At 42.9% G+C, this 21,526-nt stretch overlaps 1 protein-coding gene across 7 annotated transcripts in view; it reads left to right on the top strand.

Moving 5' to 3' along the window:
* TAF5L (TATA-box binding protein associated factor 5 like) overlaps positions 1–15,344 on the top strand; it is a 31,768-nt gene extending 16,424 nt beyond the window's left edge. For all 7 annotated transcript variants that reach the window (XM_055587887.1, XM_055587865.1, XM_055587876.1 and 4 more), the window contains 2 exons: positions 5,628–6,352; positions 13,502–15,344. In XM_055587887.1, the coding sequence (XP_055443862.1) occupies positions 5,628–6,352; positions 13,502–14,299 (1,523 nt within the window). In that variant the 3' untranslated portion in view covers positions 14,300–15,344. The remainder of the gene's footprint in view (positions 1–5,627; positions 6,353–13,501) is intronic.
* Positions 15,345–21,526: the final 6,182 nt, after the last annotated feature.

Below are 21,526 nucleotides of genomic sequence, written 5' to 3'. Positions count from 1 at the left end.
GTATGTTTCAGGAGATAAAGGTTACAAAATAAAACCCTAGAGAGGGTTATCTTATCAGTTTCACAGATGTTGAGTGATGGGATTCATAAATGGAGAATAGTCTGTTCAATTGTTACAGAAATTAAAAATTTGTGAAGATTAACAGTTTAATAAAAAGAGTCTATTATGTTTAAACTGTAAAGAAAGAAACTCCAGTAAGATCATTATATCGTATGAATGTTAAATCTCTGAGAACAGCGATGAGTTGCTTTCTGTGTTGGCTAAAGATAAAAACAGAAAAATTGGCTTTATAAAAAGAATTTCAATCAGAGGTAAGCAAGAACTTGGAGATGAGATATTTTTAACTATTGGCATTGGTTTTTGAGGCTTTAAGCAATTTTTAAATTTTTTTAAAATCTGTTTTTAGAAAATTATTTCACTTGGTTTTTAAAATACAGCTATGATTTCCCCTTTCTAGATGAGTTCTCTCATCAATCTAGTGATGAGGAAGTTGGTTTAGAAAGAAATGCCTGGCCTCGTTTAGCCCTTCTCTTGCGTCCATTCACACTGGATGTACACGAGGCACTGACTGCACTGGGGCTGGGGGAGCAGCAGAGCGTGTTGGTGGGGGGCCTGCCCTCTGATGACAGAGCCGGACAACTTGGGAAGCTCCAAATCTGTCACTGAGATAGTCTCTATTAGCCTTTTCCTGTGTAATTTCTCACCTTGTTTCAAAACTGAGAAAGTTGCCTGTTTGTCTATAATTTAATTCTTCAGTCCTTGGTCACTGGTTATTTTGAGAGGGAGAATATATATGGTTTTTCCTTACAGAATGCTTTTTCCTGGAACATTTTTCTCTACCATCAGGTCTCTGAAAAGTAGTCAGCCAAATCATATGAATAATTATCTCCTGAGCCCCAGGATAGAAGTATGACATATAGTCATTAATCTGAATTGGTGATTAATTCTAAGAGGGCTAAAAGTCACAGTTTTTGCATGAAATGTGACAGTAGGGGAAGTGTTTTCATGGACCAGTATGGAACCAGTCGTGGGGTATTGAGTCCGCATTTGAAGTGAAGGGAGAAGTTGGGGTGTGGCAGTTAGAGGCGGCCTTCTTTAGGAGCGTAGGCTTTACATTAGCACTTGGATTTCAGACATCTGTGGAAGAGAAGTAGAAGGATTCAGGCTCTGTGCAGAGGCATGAACAGAGTGGCAGAGGTGGTGATTATGTTTTCAGGAACCTTGAAGAAGCCCTTGGTTGAAAATGGGCTTTCAGATTGAAGATAAAGACAGAATGGAGGCAGGATTTGACCACAGGCTTACGTGCGACCTTCATCCTGTGTGATGGAGACAGGCCTGGGTGTGACTGTGGATATGGGAGCAGTGGACAAAGTGTGTGTTAAGGGGCGATGGAGGCCAGCCCAAGTGCACAGAGGCCCTGAGCAGGGAGACAGGGCTGCGGAAGTGGAAAGCGGTGTCTTGAGTCCATAATTCTATCATCAAGGTGAGATGTCCAGGAGTAAAGGAGGGAGAGCTGAGAATGACAGGCTTGGAGTGAGGGGCAGGGGGAGGTATACTGGGCAGAAATAAGTCAGGTTTTACTTTTTACATGGTTAGGATGATGGTATCCTGCTGCATAGCATGTAAGGTACAGAACTCAGCATCCGCTATTGGAAAGTACAAATTAAAGGCTAGATGAAAAATCCTAAAGGAAATAATGGAGAAAGTGAGTACCAAGGCTGGAGCACCTGCAACATGTTTCTTCTCTAGAAGCTATGGGGTGAGAGGTTCTGTGAGCTCGCCTGTTGAGGGCCTTTTCTCCAAGACACTCAGTAGGAAGAGCATAGACTGGAGTCAGTCACTCTGGATCTGAACCTGGGGATACCTGGGACTCTTAGATACAGTTTGGGTGTAAGTGCCTGGCTCATAGAAGCCACACACGCAGTGTTCCTTAAAGTGAGGTGAGCCTTTGAAGAGCAAGGTAGGAAGAGGAGCTCACAGGCATGGATGGGAAGGGTCAGGTCAGTGGTGCTGCCTACAAACAGAGAAAGGTGTTAGGTTGTGTCTGAAGGCCCAACCCTGTGGAGAAAGGCCAGGGAATGAGAATTGGTGTTTGTTTGACTTAGTGTCCTTTCAGTAAAACATAAGGTGTATATTATGATTACAAGGGAACAAGATTAAAATTGAGCTAAAACTTCAAGTTAATCTCACCTTGTTCCAGATATGTTGATGGGAATTTTTAAAGTACCGCATCCCTATTTCTGGATGGCTAGTGTTTTGTGTTTTTTTTATTCTGAGCTTAGTAAATTAAAATACCTCTCATTTTCAAAAATAAGCCTGAAACTTAAGATTGTAAGGAGTTGAAAACAGCCCTTCACCCCAATAGAACATATTGAATGTCTAATTGATAAAATTGAATCTTTTTGTTAGTATTTTGAGATTGAAATTTTCCAGAGGTCTTCTAAAGAATTACAGTATTCAAAGAAATACCAATATCTGTATTAGTCAGGGTTCTCTAGAGAAACAGAACCAATAGAATGGAATGTATATATAAAGAAAGAGATTTATCTTAAGGAGTTGGCTCATATGATTGCAGAGACTGACAAGTCCAAAATCTTCAGGGCAGGCCTGCAGACTGGGACCCAGGAGAGCCACAGTTCATGTCCAAAAGCAGTCTGCTGGCAGAATTCCCTCTTTTCCTCTTTGTGCTCCTAAGACCTTCAGCTGATTGGATAAGTCCCACCCACATATGGAGGGGAACCCACTCTGCTTAGTCTACTGATTTAAATGTTCAGCTCATCTAAAAAATTTCCTTCACAGAAACATCTAGAATGTTTGACCCAATATCTAAGCACTGTGTCCTAGCTTCATTGACACATAAAATTAACCATCATAAGTCTACCCACTGAACTTGGCACCCATACCCATCTTCTTAAAAGATAATTAATCTCCAAATAAAGATGATTAACAAGGTCATAATTCTGCCTAACACTCGGTACAGCTATATTTGGCCACTGGGTGCGAATAGCCGACTAATTGGAAAAGACCCTGATGCTGGGAAAGATTGAAGGCAATAGGAGAAGGGGGCGGCAGAGGATGAGATGATTAAATTGCATTGTTGACTCAATGGACATGAATTTCAGCCAACTGTGGGAGATAGTGAAGGACAGGGAAGTCTGGCAGTCCGTAGGGGTACATAGAGTCAGACAAGACTTAGCAACTGAACAACAACCAAGAATTCCCCAATCACTTTCTCAGAAGAAGAAACAAAGTCCACAGGTAATGTTTACTCTTCTTGAAACTCCGTGATTTGAATACTGTGATACAGAGACTTCCCTGGTCAGGACTCTGTGCTTCCACTGCAGGGGACATGGGTTCAGTCCCTGGTCAGGGAACTAAGACCCTGCATGTCATGTGGCACAGCCAAAAAAAGGAGTAAATACTATGATGCAAAGTCAGTGTAACTTATATTCTATGGTAAGGGGATAAGAAAAGAAAGGAAACAAAGGTATTTGCTTCTGTACAGATACTCACACCAACATGGTTCATAATGAGGAGTACTCATGATAGGTACAGTTCTGGGGTCTGAAACTGGTCACATGGTCATAGCTGGTCTTTAACTACCTTCTTCTACTCCCTATTCAGTATTGCTTTTACCTTTAGTTAGCACCTCAGCTGGTCCTGGTTCTTTACATGGTGCGATGACACAAACCTTCGTTCCTGAAGGATCTGGGCCACTACTAGTCCTGCCTTGGTTGGATTGCTGCATTTGTTTATTCACCTTCACCTCAGGGACGGTAGCACTAAGATGCCGTTAGTGACCTCCTCTGTTGTAGACACGCTCTCCTTTCCCCCTGTGGAGCAGCAGTGCAGCTTCCCCTCGGCAGTCAGGCTCAGTCACCCAGGGCCAGCACCAGAGCACCCTGCACCTGTTGGCTCAGAGGCAGGAGCCTACAGCAGCTGGGCAGCAGCCCTGATTCAGTGTGGGATCGCTGTAATTGAAGTTCATCTTCTAAGAATGCGTTTGAGTGGGGGCATGTTTATCCTTAAATGCACATACTATGCAGTTAATTCACCTGTGGTAAGATGAAATAGAGCATTAAGCAGAGGTAGCGTGCTGGAATCATCTCCCTTCTGATTAGAGAGATAAGTGCCCTCATTCAGTATTCCTGAGTCTTGAGACAGGTCTGGATTCCTTTCCATGGAATAAAAAAAGAAAAATCAGAATGTTATATAAGTGCTAACTTAAAGCATTTTTATATTAATTTACTTAGGTACATACAGACATTACACTAGATATAAACTTTTATGCTTCCTTTGTTTTGTTTGAACCTAAACTCATTTACAAATAAAGTACAAGTAAAATCACAAAAAATAAAGTTCAGATTAGCCAGTGAATGTAACAGATGGATTTTGCCATAAATAGCTCACTGCTCCACATGGCAGAGAAGGCAATGGCATCCCACTCCAGTACTCTTGCCTGGAAAATCCCATGGATGGAGGAGCCTGGTAGGCTGCAGTCCATGGGGTCGCTAAGAGTCGGACATGACTGAGCGACTTCACTTTCACTTTTCACTTTCATGCTTTGGAGAAGGAAATGGCAACCCACTCCAGTGTTCTTGCCTGGAGAATCCCAGGGACGGCAGAGCCTGGTGGGCTGCTGTCTATGGAGTCACACAGAGGCGGACATGACTGAAGTGACTTAGCAGCAGCAGCTCCACATGGACTGAGGGCTGATGTTCCCCGGCTTCCCCAAGGTGCTGGCACACAGGCGTCCCTCCTTGCTGGCCACTTGCCTCTGTCCACGTGGCCGTGGAACCTTTGCTCTGTCACAGCTCTCTGCCCTCCCTCACTTAGGTGTCACACACACACACCTCTGTGCTATTCTCATTAGCCTGTGACAAAACTGGACACTTATTTGAACATTCTTTGTCATGTGGTTTCATGGTGTTTAAGTCTCACATTGGTAAATTATTTAGTTTTAATGACATGAAAATATTCCTCTTATAAATTATCGCTGCAAAGAGAAGTTGTCCTTTTTAACCAACAAAATCAAAATGAGTACACTGACAGATGTGAGACACTTAGGGATGAACAATGTCGTCTTAGCATTGGGACATGCCAACCAGGGGGCTGTAAATGTAAGTGAACCCACTAAACTAAGAACTTGGATGTTATTGCAGGAGATGAGAGCACTAAAACTGTATGCCAGTACTTGCTAAAGACTATCCAGATAATTCTGAATTTACCTGTGTTTACTTTTTAAATTATCAAATTAAAGTTTCTGTGAAGAGCTCAGTCTCCCCAGAATCCACGTAAGGTCTCTCCAAGGCCTGAGATCCCAATTTGAGCAACGCTAATACGTTGGGGAAAATACTAACCCAAAGGCCTGGATACAAGCTCCTTTGAATGTGTGTGAGAAGAGGCACACTGTTTAGCCTCTGGGCATCAAATTCCAGGTTTGCTGGCCTTCTGGGTCTGATCTTCCTTCCTTGGTCCAAAGGCTTTGACTTCAAGTTTCCAGAATTTTGTGTTGGGCTTATACTTAAATCCATAGCCTCAGAAAGTAGGGTCCTGGCCAGAAGGGGACTGTGCGCTCCACAGGAGACCATGCTGGTTATAAAGGCTTCACTTGTTTTTCCTTACAGATTCTGACTCCCAGCACAGCCATGAAGTGATGCCTCTCCTCTATCCTCTCTTTGTCTACCTCCATCTCAACCTGATCCAGAACAGTCCGAAGAGCACAGTGGAAAGCTTTTACAGCCGCTTCCATGGAATGTTTCTGCAGAACGCCAGCCAGAAGGATGTTATCGAGCAGCTCCAGACCACTCAGACCATCCAGGACATCCTGTCTAACTTCCGGCTGCGAGCCTTCCTGGACAACAAATACGTGGTTCGTCTGCAGGAAGACAGCTACAACTACCTTCTCCGCTACCTCCAGAGTGACAACAACACCGCGCTGTGCAGGATCCTTGCCTGGCACATCCATCTGGACGTGCAGCCCGCCAAGAGGACAGACTACCAGCTCTACACCAGTGGTAGCTCCTCCCGCGGCGAGGGTGGCGGCCTGGAGCCCGCCGACATGCCCGCGCCCATCCTGCAGAATGAGGCCGCGCTGGAGCTCCTGCAGGAGAGCATCAAGCGCGTCAGGGACGGCCCCCCCTCCCTCACCACCATCTACTTCTACGCCTTCTACAACACGGAGCAGCTGCTGAACACTGCAGAGGTATCCCCGGACAGCAAGCTGCTCGCAGCAGGCTTTGACAACTCCTGTATAAAACTGTGGAGTCTGCGTTCCAAGAAGTTAAAGTCCGAACCCCATCAAGTAGATGTGTCCCGCATCCACTTGGCTTGTGATTTCCTAGAGGAGGAGGTAGGCATATCGGTTTTTCTTCCCTGCACCTGCCTTACTAATGTGCTTCGAGTATTCTTACCAAACATGACAGATCTTACAGCAAATGGACTTCATTATATTCCTCATCATATAACTAATGCCAGACTAATGCCTGATAACCTGTAACCAGTGAATTCCTGCTAATGGCCAACCTTAGCCAAGAGGAAAATGTTAATATGAGCTGAACATCATTAACGAATGGTCAGTATGTATTACTACCTGAATGTGGATATCATTGCTGAGCCTAAAGACCTTTAGCTATGTGTGTGAGTGTGCATGTGTACATATATAAGTAATCAGAAGTAGGTTTACTGGGTCAAAAGGTATATTGCTGTTTCCCAAGGGTAAACTAGGATGCTGTTTGTCTTTCCCCTCCCCCGCAACCCTGGGTGCCCTTGGCCTTTCACAGCAGTGCAGTCCTCTGATTTCTCCCAGGGTGCCCTGTTTTCGTCCAGCAGTCAGCATAATGATCTTGTTTGCTTTGATTGGGGGTAGTCATTGGATAGGGCAGGCCTAGTGGCCTGAGTTTCAGGTCACTGAGAAGCACTGGTTCAGAAAAAGTGAGGGCAAAGGGAAATAGACGTGGAACTTCACAGAGTTCACCTTGCCTGAGAGTGGTGCCTCAGAATTTGCAGGGTGAATACCTTTGTCATATCACCATTGGAATTCAGGTAGCTCACTCGCAGCTTACTTTGAATGGAAAATTCTTTGCACTAGGTTGAAAGGTTAAGGGTTTTTTTAAAAAGTCACTCAAGTTAATTTCCAGTTGCTGATAAGATGTCAAGAATATTGGATGTATAAAGTCAGCCTTTTTTACCTATTCCTGTTTTCTGAGTCATTTTCCAGTTAGCATGGCCTTTGAGTCTTTGCTTCTTGAAGTTGAGAGAGGAAAATTAGAGGAGTTTGTTATGATGAATAAAGAATCTAAATTCTGATGCACAAACTTTGATTTCTACAATCTGTAGTGCCTTCCAAAATACTTTTCATTGCATATTTGAATTATCAAGTTTCTTTTCATTGAGGACAATTCTAGCTTCTTGGGGGCTCTTCACATGCAGTGAGGGATACTGCCCTCATCTACTCTGAATTTTCTATTTAGAAAAATTATTTCTGCTGACCTTACTAGTTTTGATGATATGATACTGGTTTGGGGATTAGTCTAGGCATTAAAAAATAATATAAAGGAAGATAGCAAAGGTAGAAAGATAGCTGCAAAGATGGAAAGAACATTAGATTAAAATAAAAATTTTTAAGATCCCCCCCGGCTACCACTGAATTTTATAATATGTGAATTTTATCTCATTTTTTAAAAAAGAGCAATAACCAAAATCTTCTGTGTAAGCATAAAATTACCCCCAATTCAGCTGAATTTACAGCACTGCCCTCAGCTTCTGCCATTTGCACTGGAAGGTAATCTTGATTGGCCTCGGGAATCTGTTTGATTGCCCAGCACTGCTGCTTCTGTCACCCTGCTGCCGGCAGCCGCCTCGTGGTAGAGACACGCGGAGTGGAGAGCAGCACTGCCCTCCCACTTTTTTTTTTCATTTTATCAGTAATATTTTTTTTTCCTTGATTTTTTTTTTCACTTTATTTTTTTGGAGGCTGATTACTATGCAGTATTGTACTGGTTCTGTCATAGATTAACATGAATCCACCACAGATGTACATGCGTCCCCCATCTTGAACCCCCCTCCCACCTTCCTCCCCATACCATCCCTCTGAGTCATCCCAATGCACCAGCCCCGAGCACCCTGTCTCATGCATCGAGCCTGGACTGGCGATCCGTTTCACATATGATAATATACATGTTTCAATGCCATTCTCCCAAATCATCCCACCCTCTCCCTCTCCCATAGAGTCCGAAAGACTGTTCTATACATCTGTGTCTCTTTTGCTGTCTCGCATACAGGGTTATTGTTACCTTTTTTCTAAATTCCATATATATGCGTTAGTATACTGTATCGGTGATTTTCTTGCTGGCTTACTTCACTCTCTATAATAGGCTCCAGTTTCATCCACCTTGTTAGAACTGATTCAAATGTATTCTTTTTAATGGCTGAGTAATACTCCATTGTGTATATGTACCACAACTTTCTTATCCATTTGTCTGCTGATGGACATCTAGGTTGCTTCTATGTCCTGGCTATTATAAACAGTGCTGTGATGAACATTGGGCTACACGTGTCTCTTTCAGTTCTGGTTTCCTCAGTGTGTATGCCCAGCAGTGGGATTGCTGGGTCATATGTCAGTTCTATTTCCAGTTTTTTCTTGGAATCTCCACACTGTTCTCCATAGTGGCTGTACTAGTTTGCATTCCCACCAACAGTGTAAGAGGGTTCTCTTTTCTTCACACCCTCTCCAGCACTTATTGCTTGTAGACTTTTGGATAGCAGCCATTCTGACTGGCGTGAAATGGTACCTCATTGTGGTTTTGATTTGCGTTTCTTTAATAGTGATGTTGAGCATCTTTTCATGTGTTTGTTAGCCATCTGTATGTCTTCTTTAGAGAAATGTCTGTTTAGCTCTTTGGCCCATTTTTTGATTGGGTCATTTATTTTTCTGGAATTGAGCTGCAGGATTTGCTTGTATATTTGTGAGATTAATTCTTTGACCATTGCTTCATTTGCTACTATTTTCTCCCATTCTGAAGGCAGTCTTTTCACCTTGCTTATAGTTTCCTTTGTTGTGCAAAAGCCTTTAATTTTAATTAGGTCCCATTTGTTTATTTTTGCTTTTATTTCCAATATTCTGGGAGGTGGGGCATAGAGGATCCTGCTGTGATTTTATGTCGGAGAGTGTTTTGCCTATGTTATGCCTCTAGGAGTTTTATAGTTTCTGGCCTTACGTTTAGATCTTTAATCCATTTTGAGTTTATTTTTGTGTATGGTGTTAGAAAGTGTTCTAGTTTCATTTTTTTTACAAGTCGTTGACCAATTTGCCCAGCACCACTTGTTAAAAAGATTGTCTTTTCTCCATTGTATATTCTTGCCTCCTTTGTCAAAGATAAGGTGTCCATAGGTGCGTGGATTTATCTCTGGGCTTTCTATTTTGTTTTATTGATCTATATTTCTGTCTTTGTGCCAATACCATACTGTCTTGATGACTGTGGCTTTGTAGTAGAGCCTGAAGTCGGGGAGGTTGATTCCTCCAGTTCCATTCTTCTTTTTCATGATTGCTTTGGCTATTCAAGGTTTTTTGTATTTCCATACAAATTGTGAAATTATTTGCTCTAGTTCTGTGAAAAATACCATTGGTAGCTTGATAGGGATTGCATTGAATCTATAGATTGCTTTGAGTAGTATACTCATTCACTATATTGATTCTTCCAATCCATGAACACAGTATATTTCTCCATCTATTTGTGTCCTCTTTGATTTCTTTCACCAGTGTTTTATAGTTTTCTATATATAGGTCTTTGATTTCTTTAGGTAGATATATTCCTGAGTATTTTATTCTTTTTGTTGCAATGGTGAATGGAATCGTTTCCTTAATTTATCTTTCTGTTTTCTCATTGTTAGTGTATAGGAATGTAGGGGAGTAAAGTTTAAAAATAAAATTAAATTAAAAAAAAAAAGGAATGTAGGGGATTTCTGTGTGTTGATTTTATATCCTGCAACTTCACTATATTCATTGATTAGCTCTAGTAATTTTCTGGTGGAGTCTTGAGGGTTTTCTATATAGAGGATCATGTCATCTGCAAACAGTGAGAGTTTTACTTCTTCTTTTCCAATCTGGATTCCTTTTATTTCTTTCTCTGCTCTGATTGCTGTGGCCAAAACTTCCAAAACTATGTTGAATAGTAGTGGTGAGAGTGGGCACCCTTGTCTTGTTCCTGACTTTAGGGGATATGCTTTCAGTTTTTCACCATTGAGGATAATGTTTGCTGTGGGTTTGTCATATATAGGTTTTATTATGTTGAGATATGTTCCTTCTATTCCTGCTTTCTGGAGAGTTTTTATCATAAATGGATGTTGAATTTTGTCAAAAACTTCTCTGCTTCTATTGAGATAATAATATGGTTTTTATTTTTCAGTTTGTTAATGTGTTGTATTATATTGATTGATTTGCGGATATTGTATCCCTGGGATAAAGCCCATTTGGTCATGATGTATGATCTTTTTAATGTGTTGTTCGGATTCTGTTTGCTAGAATTTTGTTAAGGAGTTTTGCATCTATGTTCATCAGTGATATTGGCCTGTGGTTTTCTTTTTTTGTGGCATCTTTGTCAGGTTTTGGTATTAGGGTGATGGTGACCTCATTGAATGAGTTTGGAAGTTTACCTTCCTCTGCGATTTTCTGGAAGAGTTTGAGTAGGATAGGTGTTAGCTCTTCTCTAAATTTTTGGTAGAATTCAGCTGTGAAGCCGTCTGGTCCTGGGCTTTTGTTTGCTGGAAGATTTCTGATTACAATTTCCATTCCCTCCCACTTTGCGCCATACCGGATGACGGAGAGAGCTTGTCGATTGTCAGTTGCATATTTTTAATATTTATGCAGCATGATAAACCCACAGGACCAAAAAGGAGGACTTGCCCTCCTTTCCAGTTATGTGGATAGGACACCAGCCTCCCTGCAACCTCAGCCCAGCAGTGCAGCTCCTGTGTTCAGTTCATTTAATGTCTGGTCATTCTGCCCCAACCTGGTCATCTTTAAGTTTGAAAAGTAAAGTCAGTGTTGTCAATAATACTCAGTTCTGTAGTTTGTGTACCAGACTGTCATAGATTTATGCTAGCCAATAGGAATATAGCGTGAGCCATATGTGTAATTTAAGTTTTTCTAGTCATCACATTAAAAAGGTAAGAAGTAGTTGGTATTAATTTTAATAATGTATTTTCAATTCATTGTAGCCAAAATATTATCATTCTGCATGTAAGCAATATTTTCAAAATTTTAATGAAATCTGTTACATTCTGCCTTTTTGTCTTAAGCCTTAGAAACCGTTGTGTATTTACACGTATAGCACATGTCCATTTACACTGGCCAGCAGCCACCTTTTCTCTCCTCCATCAGGCTGCTGTCTGCTCACACAGTAGCAGTGTCTCACCTGCTTCCAGGTGTTACCCACTCCCAAGCCCAGCCATATTTAATTTCTTTCGGCTCCATTGGTAGCTTATTGGAGAACAACCCAAGGCTTGTTCAGATCCCGAAGCACCCTGACCTAGGACTCACTGCGCTGTAACAAGGGCACTGGGGACACACTAGTCCAGAAGCAGACTCGGCTCCTTGGTCTAAGACAGGATCAGCAGACTATAGTATTCAAAGAGCTGTTTTTTCTTGTTCTTCTAAAATTTCTATTTTAAGCATATCTTATAATGTATATAATACAGTTTATCATTACATGAATGTACTTTACAAATTAAAAATTCATATTTGGGATGCATCTGGGGTAGAATTTACTGTGGTGGGGGGCAGAGTTAGACAGTTGTAGAACATTTGGGGTGTTGTCCTGTTAGCGTGGGAGGGATGGGAGGGGTCTGTGTGGTCAGGCTTGGGTGACCCATTGCTTGTTTCAGGGTTTCAGCTCAACTGCACTGAGGCCATTGTGGGGCTGGCTGAGCCACAGAAGAAAAAGTGGCCAAACTATTTTAAGCTGTCATCCTGGCAGGGAGTTGATAGGGCTAGCCTGCAGGACTATTCTCGTTTCCCTATTCCTTGGTTTATAGAGTCAACAGGCACTTTCCACAGGCTCAGGACAGTCATGGGGCCCCTGAGAAGTCCACCTGCCTCCCAGTACATCCTCCTCTCTCTGCTCCTGAGCACTCAGAGGCAGGACCCACTGCCAGGACTTCCTGCTCCAAACGAAGATGTCTTACGCCTCAGTAAACTCTCTGGCGTAGAGCAGTGAGTCATTCCTGAAATTTTAAAATATTATTGTAACCTCTTTGGAAAGGAAAATTACTAATATTCTTAGTAATGCTCAGTAGAACCTTAAGCTCCCAAATGCTTATGTGTTTTCAATGTTGATTATCTGGAATAGCCATTTTGAATATCCATGAACATCAATGTTTATTTTCTCATTTCTCAAAAATGTATACGTTGGAGGCATTCATTCTATTTTTAATTTAATAGTTTTCAAATAGAAATTAAAAGGATGGCTTTTTTCTGTACAAAGGCTCACAAAGGTATTTATTTCTAAGCCAGCAAGGCCCATCTGGTTCAGGAAGCTTCATCTTAACTCTTTATTCTTCCAGTGTATAACTGAAACTCATTTGACTTTATGAATTCCAGGATTGAGATAGTTGCAGTTGTAAGGAGCTTGTCTGCGAGAGAATGAAAGGAAAGTAGATTTGAATCCACAGAATATGCTTGGGCGTGCATCAGGGTGCCTCCCCCCTACCCCGCCCCTGCCCCTTTTACCAGGAGCTGTCTTTCTTATCCCCACACATAGGGGTTTATTTCCAGGAATCACAAGAGTCACTTGACTCTGAGAGGAATTCTGAATCCTTGCCTCCTTTTTTACTTTGGGGAAATATTTGAGCCGATCCAGAAGGTCATGGTTTCAAAACTGTTCTTTCTTTTTGGGTACCAGCCATTCATGTCTGGTTACAGGGCATGGGTGTAAGTTACCGATGACTGCACTTTCCTGGCCCACAGTTATTTCTGTGATATGTCCAGGTTTTATTTTTGGCTAAATTCCCACAGTGGTTCTGTATGCATCTTGAAGTGAAACCACATCTGCCTCCATCATTGACCCCAGCTGTGGGGGTGATTTTTCTTGACTAGAAACAGGGAGCACTGTGGCCTACAAAGCAGTCAAGACTGACAGGGGAAGACATGCCTGTAGAATAAAAGAATCTAAGAACATAAAATCAAAAATAAATTTTTTCGAGTGATTGACTTTTGAAGTCTGTCCTCAGCATAAGAGTAAGGTCCAGGTCATTACTCTGCAGTAGTAGCCTCGCTATAGTGTTAGCTGCAAGGTGAATTTAAAGAAAGCAAATTTGTAAGTTGTAGGAGACTTTTTATTCAGTTATGCAATTACAAGGTGCTATCCTGGGGTCACCCTGAAGGACAGAGTCATTTACTGGGTAGATGCTATTTCCCAAGCAGGTCTCTTTGTTTCTGGACATTTTGTTTTCCATGGCAGACCGCTAAACTCTCTTCTCTTGTGTGTGTCCCCACTACCCCCAGGATGACGAGGACGACAACTTAGGCACAGAGATGAAGGTCCTTCGGGGACACTGCGGGCCAGTGTACAGCACCAGGTTCCTCGCAGACAGCTCGGGGCTGCTCTCCTGCTCTGAAGACATGTCCATCAGGTACTGGGACCTGGGCAGCTTCACCAACACCGTGCTGTACCAGGGCCACGCCTACCCCGTGTGGGACCTGGACATCAGCCCGCACAGCCTGTACTTCGCCAGCGGGTCCCACGACCGCACGGCCCGGCTGTGGTCATTTGATCGGACGTACCCGCTGCGAATCTACGCCGGGCACCTGGCAGACGTGGACTGCGTCAAGTTCCACCCCAATTCAAACTACTTAGCCACGGGCTCAACCGACAAGACGGTGCGGCTGTGGAGCACTCAGCAGGGGAACTCCGTGAGGCTCTTCACGGGCCACCGCGGCCCTGTGCTCTCCCTGGCTTTTTCCCCCAACGGTAAGTACCTGGCATCAGCAGGCGAGGACCAGCGGCTGAAGCTGTGGGACTTGGCGTCCGGGACCCTCTACAAAGAGCTGCGGGGCCACACGGACAACATCACCAGCCTCACCTTCAGCCCAGACAGCAGCCTGGTTGCGTCAGCGTCCATGGACAACTCCGTGCGTGTCTGGGACATCAGAAGCTCACACTGTAGCACACCCGCCGACGGCTCATCCAGCGAGCTCGTGGGCGTCTACACCGGCCAGATGAGCAATGTGCTGAGCGTGCAGTTCATGGCCTGCAACCTCCTGCTGGTGACTGGAATCACACAAGAAAATCAGGAACATTGATTTGGATCTTTGATATGACAGACTGGGGCGTGCGAAGGGCTCCAGATGGCAAGTCTTAGGACAGACAGATGGAATCACTGACTGACTGTGAAAGACTCCCCGTGTCCTCCCTTGCCCTGCAGATGTCCTGAAACCACCACTCTCGACTTAGCCCCGAAGTGTGGAAGGATAGGGGCAGGAAGGGTGGTGATGGGGAGCAAATGTGAGATAGGAATCACGGAGATTCCGCTGTGTCCTCGTGTGGCCCTCCCTATCTCTGGCGCCAAGGTGCCCTTGCCTCGCTGGGGCTGCACTTGACCTGAGGATGTTTGCCAGGCACCCTCCCTGGGAGCAGTGCCGCAGGGTCACTGGGTGGAAGGGACTCTATCCAGGTAGGAAAGTGGGAGTGAGAATTAGGAAAGGGGGCAGGGTCATCCTGGCAAATGTCTTTCCTTTTCTGTGATTACAGAGAACCAGGACTTTTTATTATTGTTATTATAATTATTACTGAGAAGAGGAAACCTAGCACTGGCAGAGGGGGCCTTCTCTGCTCTCATCTTTCAGGTTTTACTCCTGGCACTGGCTGTGATACTTGGAATTTTGAGGTTCAGGGAATTCAGAGAACTTGGTCATACAGTGTATTGGGAGAAAGGGGAAATTCCTGGGTGACAGTTGGATCACTCCAGCTGACATGTTTCTAGAAGTGGGTGGGCAGATTTGACTGAGAAAGTCTTGGGGTCTTGCAGCAATGGTGGGAAAGAAAGATTCTTTTTGTGGCTGCACTTCTGTTAACAATTCTCTCCCCTGAAAGGATGGATTGTGGTAAAGAAATGAAAGTAATTAGAAGTGAAAAGTCTAAAAGTGAAAGAACTAAAAAATGTTGAATTTCCAAATGATTCCGAGGTGTGGCTTTTCCAGCATCTTTTCCTCCTGAGATCATCCCTCCCACCTGCTTTGCAATAGCAGTTTAATGAACAGTCTGTGAAAAGGATTAAATATTTCTGTTTTCTGAAAAGAGTTATTTTGTATTTTGTTTTCTATTAAAATGTGTTTAGTTTCCAAAAAACAGTGTTGGCATCTCTTTTAACAGGTGGGTGTGTGGGCTGTTTTGGAAGGCACAGGTCACCTGTCTTTGGAGTGACAGCCAGTTGTGCAGACTGGACTCCCCAGCTGCCCTCCTGTCTCCCCTTGTATTCTGTTCAGCTGGCCTCAAATTGTGTTTCTTCTTGGCATTCACAGGGATTATTGAAAGCATTTAACACTTTTTTACACATCCAAGCTTGCCAGTTGCTGACCAGAGATGACATATATTTTTCTATCTGTAGTTATTTGGTGAGATCCTACTTCAGTTTTCTTTAAAGACCCCATGATAAAATCCCTAAGGGGCATTACAAATGATGTCATTTAACTAACTGCAACCATTTATTGTACCATTTCAGGTAAAGGACTTATTTAAAGATGTAAATGATGTGTGAATTTTTTTAATGTACTTTTAAAACATAATTTTCTGACAAGGACACTAGAATTCTATGCCCAGAAAGTTTTTTTTTAACTTGAGCCTAAAATACTAATTAACAGGAAATGTTTCTTATTCATAAAAACTCATGTATTTGAGACATTGTAAGAAATCTTTGGCAACTTAGCCAGACAGCATCACCTTCCACATGGTCTACTGGTAAAGCCTGGGATTCAAATGTGTTCTTATCTATAATAAATGAGCTCTTAGATTGTGTGGTATATTGCTAGAAACCATGAATTCCTAAATTGAGCTGAATCATTCTCAGAAGTGAAAATATCACTGATTTTAGGTTTCATGTTTGTTTTTTAATGCAGAATTTCTTTGATTAAACACAAAAATGCCTTAGTTTGCCTTCATACTACGGATCTCATACACACTGATTTCATGTCAGGCTCTTAATGATCTGCATCTTTGGCCCTTTTCTTTTCTGTATTAATTTTAATGTGAAGTAATTTAACTTTATAAAATGCCCCTCACTATTTTCCCAGAATCTTAGAAATATTGTAAGGGTCTGTATGTGTCCTTATGTCCACAAGGTGCCTAAGAACATGGTTACACTCAATTCTTCAGGTTCCTTTCTTGTATTGTTTTATCTTCAGAGCAATCCTGTGAGGCAGATAGGACTAGAGATATTACCAGTTTGTAGATGAAATACTAAGATACCTGGAAGAACTGTTTTATCTGTCTGTACCCAACATGGAATAGTCATGTCTCAGATGTGTTACAGAGAGGGTCTATATTTCAAATCTTCAAGTTCTAGATAAAGGATATAGTCCTGAAGATAGAAAAACTTAAAAAACTCTGAAAAGGAAACATAAATAATTTAAAAGGCATGTATATAGTGCCTTCTATCTGCCAGAAACTCCAATTACTTTATGAAAATTAATTTATATCCATAACATCCCTGTGAGTTAAGTGCCATTTTTATCCTCATTTTACAGATGAAGACTGAGGCACTAAAGGGTTAAGTCACGTGCCAAGGGTCGTCGGTTACAGCTAATAACTGATGAGGCCAGAATCTGAACTAGGCAGTCTGGCTCAGGGTCCATGCTTCGTGCAGTTCCCTTCATCCCCACAGAACCAGGTAAAGCGTGGCCTGAGGTCTGTAGTAACAATGTTCCTGGCAATAGTTAAAAGACTCATGCTTCTCTCCGTCAAGTCAACAATAAGCAGGATCAAGAACTGGCAGTAAGAAAAAACATAGATGAAAGACACCTGAGAATATTAAGTTATTTTAAAACACAATGATAAATCTTTGTGAAGTGTGTAAGGTGGGGGGAAAAAACAGCTGAAATTTCTTAGAAAAATCTCTGTTAGTTTAGCAATAGACTGGCCAAAAGAGCAAAAATTAGGATGAGGTAATGAAAGAAAACAATTTAAAATTATGTTCAAGATCCAGCTTCTAAGGATATCCATGATTCCTAGTTATTCATTTGTTTTATGCCTGTATTTAAAATGTCTTGGTTGTATTAAAAAAAAAAACAAAAAACTTGCATATGTAGGCTTCTGATTTTGCTATTGCCCAGATTGGTATTAAGTATATGAATTAAAAGATTAGTCTGTACTTCAACTTGTCTTTCAGTTGCATGTTTTAGAAAAGTGTTGATTTTATCTATGCCCAACTGACACCAAGACTCCATACTATTGTTACCTACATAGTAGCCAGATGACTCAAACTGCTTTGTGGGGAACAGAAAATCTTCACTGTGGAGCTTAAAGAATGCAGACATTCCTTGTCAGTTTCACACTGAAAGACACTTTGGATCAGTCAATTCAGTCGCTCAGTCATGTCCAACTCTTTGTGAGCCCATGAACTGCAGCACACCAGGCCTCCCTGTCCATCACCAACTCCTGGAGTCCACCCAAACCCATGTGCATCGAGTCAGTGATGCCATCCAACCATCTCATCCTCTGTCGTCCCCTTCTCCTCCTGCCCCCAATCCCTCCCCGCGTCAGGGTCTTTTCCAATGAGTCAGCTCTTCACATCAGGTGGCCAAAGTATTGGAGTTTCAGCTTCAGCATCAGTCCTTCCAATGAACACCCAGGACTGGTCTCCTTTAGGATGGACTGGTTGGATCTCCCGGCAGTCCAAGGGACTCTCAAGAGTCTTCTCCAACACCACAGTTCAAAAGCATCAATTCTTCAGCACTCAGCTTTCTTCACAGTCCAACTTTCACATCCATACATGACCACTGGAAAAACCATAGCCTTGACTAGATGGACCTTTGTTGACAAAGCAATGTCTCTGCTTTTTAATATGCTGTCTAACTTCCCTGGTGGCTCAGACAGTAAAGCGTCTGTCTACAATGCGGGAGACCCGGGTTCGAGCCCTGGGTTGGGAAGATCCCCTGAAGAAGGAAATGGCAATCCACTCCAGTACTATTGCCTGGAAAATCCCACGGACAGAGGAGCCTGGTAGGCTACAGTCCATGGGGTCGCAAAGAGTCGGACACGACTGAGCAACTTCACTTTCTTTCACTTTAATATGTTGTCTAGGTTGGTCATAACTTTACTTCCAAGGAGTAAGCGTCTTTTAATTTCATGCCTGCAATCACCATCTGCAGTGATTTTGGAGCCCCAAAAAATAAAGTCTGCCAGTGTTTCCAGTTTCCCCATCTATTTGCCATGAAGTGATGGGACTGGATGCCATGATCTTAGTTTTCTGAATGTTGAGCCTTAAGCCAACTTTTTCACTCTCCACTTTCACTTTCATCAAGAGGCTCTTTAATTCTTCTTCACTTTCTGCCAAAAGGGTGGTGTCATCTGCATATCTGAGGTTATTGATACTTCTGGCAATCTTGATTCCAGCTTGTGCTTCTTCCAGCCCAGCATTTCTCATGATGTACTCTGCATAGAAGTTAAATAAGCAGGGTGACAATAGACAGCCTTGATGTACTCCTTTTCCTATTTGGATCCAGTCTGTTGTTCCACGTCCAGTTCTAACTGTTGCTTCTTGACCTGCATACTGGTTTCTCAAGAGGCAGGTCAGGTGGTCTGGTATTCCCATCTCTTTCAGAATTTTCCACAGTTGATTGTGATCCACACAGTCAAAGGCTTTGGTATAGTCAATAAAGCAGAAATAGATGTTTTTCTGGAACTCTCTTGCTTTTTCAATACTTTGGATACTCCCCTGTGAGTGACTGAAATTCAAAAAAAATTACATTAATGTGTCTGTTATGATCAAATGTGTTAGTGGGTGGAAATAAAACGGATACAGTCCCTGGCTTGAATTTAGAGAAGGGGGCAGGTATTAATCAAATGATAGCCAGAAACGTAATTTCAATCTGTAGTGCATGCTGCACTATACTATGGATGCTATGGAAGAGTATACCCAGGGATCTGAAGAAATAGTTCAGCTCAGACCTGGAGGGTGGCTGGGAGTTAGCCAGGTGGAGTTCAAGAGAGAACCCACTACACCAAGGAGTCCAGCAGGGCCAAGGCAGTGTAACAAGCCCACACATAACTGGCACAGCTTTGGGCACCATCAGGAGTTCAGCTTTTATCCCTGGTGTGGTGGGAGCCACTGCAGGATATAGAAGTTTCCCTCTTGATATCACTGGCAACAGGAGGCATACAGGCATCACGTATACAACTGGAATTCAATGTCTGGATAACTAGGCATCGTTCACTGAACCCAAAATGCCAGGCACTGCAGGGCACCGCTGAGAGATGGAAGCCATCTGCCCTACCAAGTGGCCCCTGGGGCAATGAACTGAGAGCGGCCTCCAACCAAGAGCCAGTGAGGACCTAACTCTGCCAACAGCCACACAGTTGAGCTTGGGTGCAGACTCTGTCTGGCCGAACCTTCAAATAAGACTGTTCCTGGATGACCCGGAGGCAGAGGCATTGCGTAAGTGTAGATTCCCAACCCACACTGGAGTTTGGTATGGTTTCTTGTGTAGCAGTAGATAACCAGCCCATCTGTCCCACTCCACAGTCCACTCTCTCAACTAGTACAGTACAGATAATGACAGAATTACTGATTTAAAAAATGATCACTGGCAGGCACAAGGAACACAGAGCAGAGGGCCCAATGAAGTTCATTGCAGTCGTGCAGGGGAGAGAGGCAGACGGCTGGGGCCAGAGTGGCCACAGAAGACACGGAGAGAAGAGGATAAATGCACTGAGTGCTTCAGAGTGGGATTTGGCTGGACTCTGTCCTGGACGGGATGGGAGGAAAGAAGAAAGGATACGTGGCTGATCCCTGTGGTTCTGGTGGCTAGTGTTGCCACGCACTGTGATGAAACTACTAGAGGAAGAAGAGTTCCAAGGAAAAGATAGTTTGCACCTCTTAGGTTTGAGGTGCTTATGAGAGAACCAAGTGAAGATGTCAGACTGGCCTTTGGAGAGGGACAGATGACTGTGCTCAGGAGAGGTCGAGCCTGACAGGCTAGTTCAGAGGTTGTCTTCATTACAGTGCTTTCTGCCACTTGGAACAGAAACAGGACTCCAAGTGGCTTTTAAAATAAGGAATCTTATTCATTCATATAACAAAGTGGAGAGGTCAGGTATCTCATGTGCATCTCACTAAGGATTCTGCTCTGTCTGTAATTCCACTGCTCTTCTTGGCTGCCTTCATCACAGGCCGGCTTTCCTCAAGGTTGTGAGAGGGCTACTGACAGCCAGCCTCATCAATGTCCCATGGGCATGTGACCTTACTTTGTAGATCTGACATCAGACCTCCAATTTAAATTAGGCCTGCTAATCACTGAGCCAGGCCTTGACACAGGCAAGAATCCTTGACATGTAGTTGGAAAGTTTGGAAATAGATGCGGTGGCCAAGAATCCTCAGGAGGCAATCGGCTTAAAACGTGAAGTTCTTGACATTATAGGTCAGAAAGGGGTTACAGCCAACAAAAGAAGGAAAACAGGCGTGGGCTTTTCCTCCAGAAACCTAGAGGAGAAAACGCTTCAAAATCAGAGTGGTCAGCTTACTACCAAGAATTCAAATGAGATGAGGATTCGAGAGTATCCATTAGATTTGAGGGGTGGGGGCAGAGCACTAAAAGTTATGATTGAATAATGAATTAGAGTATTGAAACTGCTCGAAAAGTTGAAAGGTAATAGGAAGCAAATATGAACACTGTGAAGGTGACACAAAAGGGAAGAAGGACAGAACTGGACTACGGTGCTGAGACAACTGGCTATCCACAGGGCAAAAATTAAAATTAGACACCTACCTCACTACATGTGAACATCAATTTGAGGTAAACGAAAACCTAAATGTGAAAGGCAGAAACACAAAGCATTTAAAAGAATATCCTCATGACTTTGAGACAGGAAAGAAGAAAAGGATTGATTAAGCTCAAAAACATCCATTCATCAAAAGAACCATAAAACGAAATAATGGACAGGGTATGAATGGGAGCTGGTACCTGTAACATGGGAGGGACAGAGACAAAAGTCTAGAGCTGTACTTTGCAGTAGAACCAGCTGTGGGGCTGGGAATGTGCTCTGGTTCTGTCCTGTGGAAGGTTCTGTGAGGCTGGGAATGTTCTCCTGTTCTCTACTGTCCAGTAAGGTAGCTAGTAGCACATTTCAGCATTTGAAATAGTGATAGTGTAACTGAGGATGTGATTTTTTTTTTAATTTAATGAATTTAACCTCTTGAGACTATCTGGCTAACATATTAGTCTGCAGAATTCTAAATTATGAAGAAATCGTGTAAACCAGTGGGAAAAAAAGCCTACAGTCAATGGGGAAGAAAAGCAAAAGTCTTAAAGAGAAAC

This window comes from Bubalus kerabau, chromosome 1 (genome assembly GCF_029407905.1).
Source record: "Bubalus kerabau isolate K-KA32 ecotype Philippines breed swamp buffalo chromosome 1, PCC_UOA_SB_1v2, whole genome shotgun sequence".
NCBI lineage: Eukaryota > Metazoa > Chordata > Mammalia > Artiodactyla > Bovidae > Bubalus > Bubalus kerabau.
The sequence above is the reverse complement of the archived record's forward strand: the minus strand, read 5'-3'. Positions and strand labels throughout refer to the sequence as shown.